Genomic DNA, 12,501 nt, shown 5'->3' on the forward strand with positions numbered 1-12,501 from the left:
CAATTTCCCCACAGTCTATTTCAGGATTCAGGATAATTTTCAAGTTCATACGAAAAGTGTGCATTCAAGGAAAAGGTTGATGTAAAAAAGAAACTGTAAAACTATATTGTGCTGCAAAATTAATTGAATAGCTAGGTAACATCTGTGGATATTCACACTGTGTCAGAATGAGTGAGATGAATGGATACTTCTGTCAGTGCCTCTGTGACAGTTTGTCATGTATAGGAAGATTATTTTTGGCTGCTGTTATGCACAATTTACAACTAACATTTTTATTTCAAATGAAATGTAATATAACATCTTGAAAGCACTGTATAAAATGTTCTACAAATGCACTGCCATCTAATTTCACAATCTGCAAGTACATGGTGAAATAACATAAGATCAGGGATAAAATTTAGAGGTAACCATATAATTCTAAGGGCTGTAATTTAGATTTGTTTGCCGTGTCTTTCAAAAATATTAATATATTTGTTCTTTAACTCTGAGTTAAAGAAATTGCATTCCAAATTACCCAATCTTAGGCATATGAAAGTCACAGAAGTCTAATGTCTAATTTTGACCATCAACAGCATTGTTGAATACAAAAGATGGCTTAACCAATAAAACTTCATCCCTTTCAATGAAGTTTTTAAGGCTTCAATTTTCAAAGGCCATTTTGTGCTAGCAGCTGGCTGATGAAAATACATATATGAAGGTGCTCAATCCTCCTGATGGTTGTACAAGATGTCTGCGGTGGGGTCCTTCCTGTGAGACGGAGGCACTAGGTGATTTGGTAGCTCTGCAGGGAGCTCAAATCCCTCAAGTTTGACCCTAATAAGGTGCTGAGCGAGAGCAAATTCTTCATCATCCAGCATCCCGTCCTTATCACAGTCTGCCAACTTCCAGATTTTTCCCAGTACGGTGTTGGGCAGGCGAGAACTCATCATCTCCTTCTTGGCATTGATGCCAGTTACCTTCCCATTGACAGGCATCAATGTGTAGAAGATTTCATCGTAGCGATGTTTGTCGCGACTTACGATCCAGTCCTCGGTATCAGCCCCTGCACTGATACCCTCACCGTAGCCATGGCCAAAAGGCCCGTCGGACGAGTCTTCAAAGGCTCCACCCATTACCTTCTGAGACGGCTGTTTGCTTTCTTCCTCTCGGATCATGTTCATCAGGCTTGAGATCTTGGTGGACAACATTCTGTCCACAGATTCAATCAACTTCAGTTTCAAAGAGGGGAACTTGCTGAAGTCGTAGTGTTGCAGTTGCTCCTACATTAGTAGATGTGAGTGACAGAGGGAGACATTTAATGTCAAATTAATATAGCATTAACAGATAAAACACTGGGTTATAGGAATATATTGGTTTCATTATTCATTCTTAATAATGTGTGTTTAAAGATCAAGACAGAGACACAGATTTATAAAGTAAGGCCTACAAAATTAAGCATCCAAGTCCTGAAGTGCTTAGTTCAGTGATATGATGTCTAATTCTGGAGTGAATCAATGTCGCCAGTTGGGGCTCTATTTAGAGCGTGGCCTTTATCTTTCAAGTGCTGCCTGGAAGCTGTCTGGTCGGAAAGTTTATTGTTAGTACATGTGTTAGTCAATAATCAGCGAATGTTATTATAGTTAATGACTGCTGTCTTTTCATATTAAATAAAATTATGCATCCCTGGGGTGTGTAAGACCGAATGTGAGATGCGTGCCTGTAAATCTCTGGAAGATTATATGAAACTGCATTACAGTGCTTGACTGGCATCTTATTTTCACATCTATTTCAATGCAATTTCTCATGTGGGGCTAGTGTCTACTGAGATTCATGCTGGCTAAACATCTTCAGGCAAGACCTGAAGAAAGTGAAAGTACGGACTGTTCCTGCTCTACAGGCAATAGCAGGGCTGGGACTCAAGTAGCCCCCCCCAGGGACTCAAGCATTGTGCTAAAACACTGAACAAAACAAACATTCCTCAGATCTACAGCCTGGAATCCATCATGCATCTGCACTAATTAACATAATTTAATAACCAGCAGTTGGTGGAAATTGCATGCATGCAAGAACAGATAAAAAATGCTGGTTAGCTCGCATCCTGGTTAGTTTTGTTTACTTTGTAAACATATGTAGAAGCTATAATATAACATCTAATATTTACCCATGCTCCATGGACACAGGCCAGGTCTTACCTGCATTTTAATGACATTAGGGAAATCTCCAGGTGAGATGTGGTGCTCCCTCTGCAGTATCTGATAGATCTCAGGCAGGTGGGCAATCAGCTCCTCCTTTTTCTTCTCTTTCCCAAACAAGGAGGGCATTTCTTTCTTTAAGTAGCTGATGATATAAGCATGCACCTATAAAACACACAGCAGACACACAGCAGATTATAGTCAGTAAGTTCATAAAGAGGTATGGTGTGAACAATGGTGCGTAGCAAGTCAGCCCTGGGCCCATATGCAAAAAAAAATTAACGGGCCCCCTAAGCTGAATTATAATAAAATAAGAAATAACAGAATTTCTTATTCTATTATAATAAATTACACTGATCTAATATTTAATCACTACAAGTAAGATGCGTTTTTGCAAACTATAGTCAAACTATTTAAAGCAAAACCTAATTAATGACATAAAACTTCAAATAAAAAAAAAAGTTAAAAAATAAATAAATAAATGTTACATCCTTATGAAAGTAATCTAAGAGTCGAAATGCAATCACAAAGATTGAAGTTTCGTTAAAAAGCAGAGGATTAATATCAGCGATGGGGTTTGGGGGAAGTCTTATGGTTTAACTTACCATAGACAATTTTTCTCACATGACATCCACCTCCTGTTACTCTAGAATGGTTGCATAATCAAACACCATCTCTGTGTTTACACTTTGGAAGTGCCCTTGCCAAAGGAACATTCAAAAGCATCTGTGTTTATACAAACTTTTTCCTCAATATAGAGGAAGTACACCACAAGAGATCTAAATTAAGGTTGGGCTTTTTCCTTTTATGCTATGTTTATTCCTCTTAAGGATGATTGGCGGCTCGAGGAGGACAGGAAAGGCGTAAACATGACGAGTGGCAAGACTTAGTGGGGTGGAGAGGTTAGGAAAAATAAGGGCTGTGCTCTCTTTGAGCACATTACACACATTCCTTTGTACCACGGAAAGGGACTTTTCTGGGCTTTTCCAGGAGATGGAGAAGGCATTTAACTGCCTCACATGGCTTTACCATTACAGGAAGGCATGCACAGGGCTACAGGATTCCTGTTTGCTGAACGTGTTTGGAAAATATTGCGGAAGAGATAAGACGCACTTTCTGTCATGGTTCCATGAGTGAATTGTTTATACCGTCCAGATTTAAGTGCACGACGCAACCAGGTTGTGTTGAATGGGGCTCATGTGGCACAATGTGTAAGTTCGTACAGTGCAGTCAGCCAAAAACAATAGTGGTTGAACTAAGGTCAAACACAAGACAAAATAACAGACAATGAGCAGCGATGCTGGAAAGTTTCAGCGTGGGTTTTACAAGCAGCAAGGTTTAAATACATTAACACTAAACACTATAGGCAATATGCCTATACTTTTCTTCTGCACTGGAAGCTCCTGTCACAAGACAAATTCCTTATGTGTGTAAACATACTTGGCAGTAAAGCTCATTCTGATTAATATAAAATAAGTCAAAAGAATATATAATGTAAATTTTAGGGTTCCCATTCTTTGATGAACACCAGATTCAAGGACTTTTTAAAGCACCTTTTATTTTATATCAATCACAATAAAGACAGACATCCCACCGTGCAAAAACTCTATATTCAGGAGACTCACGGGCCTTCTGGGAGAGGTGGGATGTTGGTAAAGACAATAAAGAAGGGATAATCTGGACAGTAACAAAGACCTCTCAAATGGAGGGAGGTTACATGTTAGGGTTCGGGTAAGTAGAATAAGTTGACATGTATTTACTTATAGTCAGTAGAACGTCTGTTGGGGGACCATCACAATAAAGTGTTAGCATATATTAAGCAGACAGTACGAATACTCTGATGAGACAATAATTAAAATGGCGCTAACCAATTTTAAAAACGTCAAAATGCATTTCTGTATAGACCTCTAAGCTGTGACTACTACATACAGACAACCTACCTTAGCAAGACGAGCTCTTTTGATGAGGTCATTCAGCTTACGCAGAGCAGCGTTGCGAGGCAAACCCTGGATGTCTCTGAAGAGATCTTGTGTTTCAGCTTCAAACAGACGTCGATTTTCTGCATTTTGGAGAGGTTTGGCCCAAAAAGAGCCGAGATAGACCCTCACCACCTCTGGAGTATTGATCACCTTCCCCAGCGACCACATCAGTGCACCATAAACACGCATCAGCTGCTGAGTGTCCACTTGGTCGGCCTTGTTCAATACCACACGGATTTTGTCATCCTGCCCACGGAAAGCTTTGATCGCTTCAGAAAACTCATCAGATATGTCCAGCTTATGGGCGTCAAAGAGAAGAATGATACGGTCCACTCGCTCTCCAAACCAGCGCAGAACCTCAGAGAAATCGTAGCCTGTAGTGGAAAAATATCAATGGAACAGAATAAGAATTGAAATACTGTATACTTCATTAGTACACAGGTACACATTACAGTAGTAAAACAATAGTATAAAATAACATAATACTAAAACATATGGTATAACAAAGGAATTCCTAAACTTTTTTTCAGCCGATCCCTTTGACCTAAAATATTAACTTGAAGAACCCCCTTGATATCAGCTAATATCAAATAAATTATATCAGCACATTCACATGTTCATGGTTCTCTGATATTGGTTAATGGTCACATGACAAGCAGGTAAACAAGTAAAACACTTCATATTTTAGTGTCAAATTTTCATTGTTTTCATTTTTTTTAAATTTATTTTAATTTATATTTTTATGATTTAATTAATTATTTTATTATTTTATTCCCAGACATAATATATATTAAGAAAAAATATGCATAATAATAAAATAGACGTAATATATAACAAATAAACCTTCTAAAATAACTAAATAAAATAAAATACTAAGATCTAAGACCAAAATTCATATTTAACACACTCATGTCACCTCTGATAACAGATCATTCTAAATGGTAATGTAGACACATGCATTTTCTGTAAAGCTGCTTTGAAACAATATGTATTGTGAAAAGCGCTATACAAATAAATGTGAATTGAACTGAACTGAACTAATGAACAAATTCATTTGAAATTGATATTTCACAACTGGAAACTGCCCTTCATGCATAAATAATGGTTACACCTTTATTTCTGTAGCTGGAAGAAACAGGACGAGAGAAGGGTGTAACGATAAGTTTTCAGGTCACAGACCTGGCATGACCATGAGAATCTCGTAGAGACAGGGACACCATATCAGCCTTCATTCACATGTAGCTCATTATGTGCAAGTTTAAACAATGAGATCCAACTTATCCAACCACCCAATGGTCATGAGGAAATTACGCTGCTCCAACAACAATGGCATGGATTACACATCACTGTAAAATCTTGGCAAAACGTTTTGTAAAAAAAATGATAAAGGAGGAGCTCAGTGCTTACTCTTAGAGTGTGGGAACCATCAATGGTATTCCATGTAAGGCAACTTAGTACAGAAGAAGAAAAGGCTCTCCCTCACCCTAAATTCACTTTTTTAAAATAAACATCAAGATTTTAGGTTAAGATTTATATAAATGTGATAAAGGGGATGTCTATTGAGTCCTATAATTTACCATTATTTATTTCATATTTTTCCATTTTTAATAACTTTTTGACAAACTTTTTGTCTGAGCGCATAATGACCAACAATAAACAGTTTAAAATTAAAGAAAAATGATATGGTTGTACTGCATAATTCACACCAGAAATCGTCAACTTACCAGCATTATTTCCCATAATAATTAAAACACTTCTATTACGAGCAGCCTAAATACAAATATGTTGCCCTCATTTGGAAATCTAAAGAATGCAATAAGTATCACAATTTAAAGCAGCCACAACACAAATGTCTGGCAGTAAATATTTTTGTAGAAAATTCATAGTCGTATTAAAAATCAAATATGATTGATGCACAAGGCCTATGGTGCATCGTGAGATGTGTCAGAGATGCTAACGTAAGAGGAATGCAACCTCAGCTGAGCGGCGCTAAAGCAAGAACAGATGTGGAACGCCCATGTGTCTTATCCCTCATGGCCGAAGTTGCATCCGTACATTTGTGCGGTTCTGCGGCTCCTAATCTACAGTTTGCAGACCCTCTTGCGCCATACTGTACCTCTGCTGTTGTGCATTTTCATAGATAAAAATTATACAGCATAACAGACATATCCCACAACTGTTCAAAATTGCTTGGCCACTTCTCAGTAGTGCTCTGACTTTTTAGTTAAAATATAAAAAACTGTGTGAAAACAAAGCATGCTTGTTTTGTTGATTAATGATCCTGTAACACATAAACATTGGCTACATATTGAGGTGCCAGAATGCTGATGTAAACCCAGAAGTGTGTTTGGCAAGCTCAATTCATGCTTGCAAAAAGAGGAAAAAAGAAAGTGAAAAATGCTGACATCATAACACCACACACTCATCAGGGTTTCCAGTGTGTCTGCTGGTGTCATGTAATGGGAGACAGGGACGGAAACAACAGAGGAAATTTACAAAGAAACAGGCCAGATCTGGTGACTAAAATGAAAATTAATGACTAAAGCATTATGATTGTTCCTTATTCTGGGAAAACGAGCTTCAGTCTAGGGAGTGAACCAGTCTGTCTGTTGTAATGCATCTATATTCAATGAGAAATAGCCACAGACAGACAGACTTCAGAATGAAGAATTCAGCCAGCTAAACAGCGCAGTTCATGCTGTATTGGTCATGTGACATTATCTTCCCTCTACCAAGATTTACCTAAACAAATGGCTATTCTCTAATAAACATATTTGGAGGAGCACTTGAGAAAACTGTCAAGAGAAGAAATGGGGTGCATTTGATGGTGTACATTTTGTCATTTGTTATCCTGTTGCATTGTGTGTGGCCATGTGACCAAGTCTGTGCATAACTCCCGGCCTTTGTTTATAACACAATACAGGATGGACTGGCTCTAAGACACTATAAAGGCAAGAATGAACATCCTGCTGCTGTACAGTAGGTATTGCAGGCACTGACCTCTGCTTATCCGCTGCTTCTCGCCAGACAAGATCCCCGGTGTGTCAATGATGCTAATGCTCTGCAGAACTTGGTTGGGCATTTGAGAGCAGATGAACCTATCGAGACAGATGGAGAGAGTTCATCACCTCATGTTATCACTGGAAATGCTGGTAGTATCACTACATTTGTCAGTTGACTAATTTGATCTGAGTCATGGGAAACAGCTGAGATGCATTTTCTTTCAAAATTATTTAAAAGATACAAGAATCAGGCTTGACACATTCAAATGGGATAATATAGCAGTGATAAACAGAGTATAAAAATACTAAATAATGTTTTGCTCAGGTTCAAGGTGGTCACACTATTTGTGCTGACTAACAGAAAGCTGCTTGAAAGTTATTTCTGTGTGAGCTGTTATTCATACATTGCTACACTATTGACAATGGACCTTTTTTGCCACCAGAGATTAGCTGAAATATTGCTAATATGACTACATATTAACAGAGACAAACTTTATGAATTTTTATTTTTAGAAATGAAACCTAAAAAAATAAGACCTTGCATGCATCCATCCAAAACACAACGCTGTCACTGCTTTTAAACATGTTGACTGAGGTGAAGGAGCTAATGGACAGTGGTAAACTATTCCACAACCTTGGTGAAACTTTTAGAAGAAAAAAAACAGACATTCAACAAATAAATAATATATTTACTAAATGTAACTAAAACTATTATTTCATATTATATCTCCATGTTGAGGGAATATTATGGTGATGTTAAGATTGCAATATTGTCTCAAGTGAGTTCGAGGATCTGTCTTTTTAAAAAAAAAAAAAAACCTAAGAGGAAATTGCAACATCTATGATCAAACATCACCTGTCAGCTGCAAAGCAGAAGGACATGTTGAGAAATAGAGGAAGAGGCATTCGAATAAGTTTCATTTTTCAAGAAAATGACACATGCATTTTTATTCAAAAAGCCAGTAGATAAAATGTGTTAGAGAGAATGAGAGAAAAAAACTGCTGTGCCTAAACGTGCCATCACATGACGCACAACGAGATCCACAGGAAACGAAGTGCATTGTTTTGAGGTTCCTCTGGAGGAGAGGAGATGTTCTTTGTCAAGTGTGCCTTTGACCTCTATAGTGGTCACTGTCAAAGAAGTACTTACCCATTTCCCCTCCACATAAATATCCAGCAAACGGGGAAAAAAATCCTTTGTCTAACTGTCTAGGTACTAAAATTAAACATTAAAACTTGTGGTATCTCATGCAGCAGCTTTGTTACCTAAAAGGAGAAGTGGCCTTTTCACAGTATTTGAGACACTTTGTTTGTTGAAAATATTTGCCTGTAATATGGGATGAAAGGAAGAAATGAATGAGCGGCAGAATGTTTTGTGGAGAGAAACATGTAAACCTAATGGAATGGAAGTGATATGCAAAACTACAAAGCAATGTGACATAATGTGTATTTAACATGAATGCATTGTCTTTTTATAAATACTGTAAACCTTGAACTGCACTTGTACCATAACAGACATATTTCCTATGCTATGCCACTGCCAAAGCAAGATAATAGAAAATCCTTGTTTTGGCAACGACCCGGGCAAGAGGGACATTCGTTACAGAATGTAGCGAGCAAGAATATGTGCCCACGTTCTAGATTTTCTAACAACCTAACATGTCTAGTTATGTCTAACAACCATTCTCTTGGCTTAAGCTTGACAGAACATCTCATGAACACTGGAATATGGTGCTATCAATTTATTCAGCCCCATCTTTCTACAGGGTTAGTTTGCCCAAAAATGGGTAAACAGAAGCGTGCTTGCTTCTACAGTTGAATAAAAGCCTAAATTAAATCTGTTCATAACATAAAGTGACTGTGCCTCTTCAGAAGTATTGGATTAAACTGCTTGATTCAAATACTTTTACAATCTCTTCATGAACTTTTTGAAGTGTCAAAATTGAATTGGAATCAACATTCAATGGAGGGACAGAAATATCTTCATTTGTTTTTCAAACATAAATGACAGCTTCATGTCATTCCAAACCCATAAGACTAAGTAATTGATGGCAATTTTCATTTTTGGATAAACTATCCCTTTAATAAGCCATATTAAATAATACTACAGTTGCAAACTTTGAAACTGAAATCTAAAAAGTAGCGATTGAGCACTTGATATTTACCTGTTTAAGAAGGCGTTTCCGAATGCATTGAGCTTGCGGAAAGGTTTCTTGGGGTCCACAACCAAAGCATTTCCCGGAACAACCCCCTCATTCTCATTGTACATCACAGCTATGAATCCATCTGTCGTTGGTTCAGGGCCAATTCGCATCCCTGGAAAATCTTGCTCCAGAAGATACCTGCAAGGGAGAGTGGTTAAGTATTAACAAACCACTTCTTTGTTGACTGGAGAGGCAGAATCAATGTGACAGCACATGCTGACAACAAAATGTCACGGTTGGGTGAGAGTAAATGAATGGAATAATTTACAGTCCTACCTTTAGGTTGAGACAGAATGCAATAAAATATAGTCAATGAAATCAAAGCTGATCAAGGATCAAAGCTAAACAGTGGCACATAACCATTGGATGATGGCTAGAATGTGAAAACAGACCTATCCATCAGTCTCACTCTTCCTGTAACTTCCTAGCCAAACCATAGATTCCTACCACATCCTGCCAGAGGATGAGAAAGTGTCAAAGGTTTCCAAGCAAATAAACACACATGGCTTGTCATTAAATTGAACATAAATTATAAATCAAACTGCATATGGCTAAATGTCTCCTTAGTGCACGTGTGTAATGTAATGGAAGAACATTTAGCAAAAGCATGACTGAAAACTGTCTTACAGGTGGAGAGGTGAAAAAATAATACAAACACAATTTGCATTGGCTTTTCATACTCACATATACAAGCAAGAACTTATAGTATACTTCGTATAGCGACTTCATTACTCTTTAGACTGGAATGTGGTGCTTAAACAGCCTTAAACATCCATAATTTCCAACTATGACCTAATGTTTCAGATTATGAACCGCTGAGCTAGTAATAAGCCAGTTCTAGTTTGAGAGGATTTCAACACGACTCACATAGCTATTGGATTTTCTTATTTATTCAGAGACTCCCTGTCTAGCACAGGATCCGATTAGACCCAGCACAGACATCAAAGCTGGATGCTATTGACCAACAGCGAAAAAGTCAATAAGGAGAATAATGATGCTTTTATGAGTTGTTTGCATACTCTCCAGCCTTCTGCATCTCTTCACAGATGAATGGACTATGTGAGCTGACATAAGCTGTTATACACCCAGGGTTTGCAGCCTGTTGCATCAACCACAAAGAGCTGACTGTACTAAACTTAACACGTGTACATGCTGTTCTATTAGTAATTAAATTTAAATAAATCCTAAGTCACAATAAATATAATTGTCTAATAATATTATAAAGCCATTCTTGGCTTACAAGACATTACTATTCGATTACACCTTATTTTACGGTGTCCTTGTTACAGTGTAATTAAACATTTAACTACTAAAACAACATGCACTTACTATAGGGTTAGTATTGGGGTTTGGTTTAGTTGCATGTTTACTGTTATTAGCCTACTGTAGTAAAGTGTAAGATGCGTAACCACCCAGGACACTAAAATAGAGTGTTATCTACTATTCATTCATTCACTGGCAGAACTAAGCGTTTTGCTGAAGAGCTGACTTTCTAACAAATCTCTCTCAAAGCAATGCGTTACCTTATAAAAGTGGTCTTCCCTGTGGAATACTGTCCCACCAGGAGGACCATGGGCTTGCTCTGGAAGTCCGCCTGCTCCAGCGCCGGTGAGTGGAAGTCATGGAAGAGGTAAGTCTCCTCCAAAGGCAGCAGTTTCTTAGCATAAAGACTCTGAAGTCCTTCAGTCACTGTTTGAAACATGTCGCCCTCCTTGTTCCTTCCACCCTGCTCCTTATTTACCCAAGTGAACATGTTACCGTTCCTCTAAGAGCTCTCTTTTATACGTGATGCAAGCTTAGTTCCCTTTTTTATACTGGAGGAATTTGAAACGGTTCCAGTTTTTTGTGTTTATTTGCTTCAGGAGTAACACTAGCCCGTCTACTGGCCTCAGCGAGTAGTGTCCAGCTGTGACTGTCTGTCGTCGTGACCTCACCTGTATCCTTTTATGTGACGCTCTTTCTCCCGGCTCTAGGTTTGAATATTCATTAGCTACATTGACGCACTGGTTTCTCCGGCTGTTGAGGGCGGGTTGTTAGGGTGGAGTTGAGTTAGGGCGTAATGAATCTGTAGGCACTGGCACTGCTAGTTCTTTTCGGTGAAAACGAGGAGGGCTGAAACCAAGTTGCTGACATGGGGAAAATCAAAATCCACAAGATAAATTTGAGAAATGAAATGCTTTCTCGCAGTCATTTCGCAGTAGTAGGCAACAGAACATAATTTAAATAAATAATTTGACAAAACTTTAAAAAGGCATTTTAAAACAAAGCAGATAAACATTACTAGTGTATCTGTTTTGAATAAATCCCGATTATGGACTGGCGCACTTTTAATTTGTTACAATGTGACTGAAATTCCGTGCTATATTAGCTGAACAGACCAAGTGCTCCCGTGCCGAGTGCAGCCAGGCTTGTACATTTACGTCACCTAGTGGTAAGCAATGAAATGACATAGAATTTTATTTTATTTTATTAGATTAAATGGCAACTAGGGACAGAAATTCACCAGCAAAATGCCACTGAAAGTGGCAAAAAATGCCCGAGATATTTAAAATGTGGACAATTTTAAAAACCTGTTTTTTTTATTTTATCTGTTATCTAACATTTTATATATTTCGTAACATATTGTATTCCATCTATTCAAAATAAAAAGAGAACACGAGTCATGTCACAAAAAAATGCCACCTGCTCCTTAATATAAATATATATTTTTGGCGCGGATTACATGTTAAAATGGGCGTGGTTTATGCTGCCCGGTTGTTATCTCTAATTGGTCAGCTAGGATGAGTGTAAATAATAATTTTTTATTAACTTTTTAAAACGGTTCATTTCTAATTCAAAGGTTATCAAGATTTCTTAATGTCATTAGTCAGGTGTAAATTATTGCTTAAGACCTCTAATGTAATGTTATGTAATTTTCTTATTGGTACTCATTTCATTTTACAGAAACAGCAAAAACGGATTTAAAATTGTATTGTAGGTATTAATTCTGATAATTAATACATTGATACAATTTTTTATGTACCAGTATCTCCATTGAAACTTTTGTTTGAGCTTTCCACTCAAGGACTGCAACCCACTCACTAGACCAATTATAAGACTTCATAAAAAAATTAAATTTTTTTATGTAATAATATCAGTTTAGAAG

The 12,501-nt window shown here is 37.5% G+C and overlaps 1 protein-coding gene across 1 annotated transcript; it reads right to left on the reverse strand.

Moving 5' to 3' along the window:
- Window positions 1-11,361, reverse strand: ehd4 (EH-domain containing 4). The gene is made up of 6 exons (XM_084096942.1): window positions 10,880-11,361; window positions 9,318-9,494; window positions 7,151-7,248; window positions 4,112-4,524; window positions 2,172-2,336; window positions 1-1,259 (listed from the first exon to the last, which is right to left on the reverse strand). Exons 1-6 carry the CDS (start codon window positions 11,107-11,109, stop codon window positions 702-704), a joined length of 1,641 nt encoding a protein of 546 aa, XP_083953068.1. The 5' UTR covers window positions 11,110-11,361; the 3' UTR covers window positions 1-701.
- Window positions 11,362-12,501: the final 1,140 nt, after the last annotated feature.

This window comes from Abramis brama (assembly GCF_963993115.1).
Source record: "Abramis brama genome assembly, chromosome: 21".
NCBI classification, from domain to species: domain Eukaryota; kingdom Metazoa; phylum Chordata; class Actinopteri; order Cypriniformes; family Leuciscidae; genus Abramis; species Abramis brama.

Coding starts and splice junctions, on each gene's coding strand:
- ehd4 (XM_084096942.1), bottom strand. CDS start 11,109: ATGTTCACTTGGGTAAATAAGGAGCAGGGTGGAAGGAACAAGGAGGGC. Junction 9,495..10,879: donor GGGAAGACCACTTTTATAAG/GTAACGCATTGC, acceptor TCTCCCTTGCAG/GTATCTTCTGGAGCAAGATT. Junction 2,337..4,111: donor AAAGAGCTCGTCTTGCTAAG/GTAGGTTGTCTG, acceptor TGTGTTTTATAG/GTGCATGCTTATATCATCAG.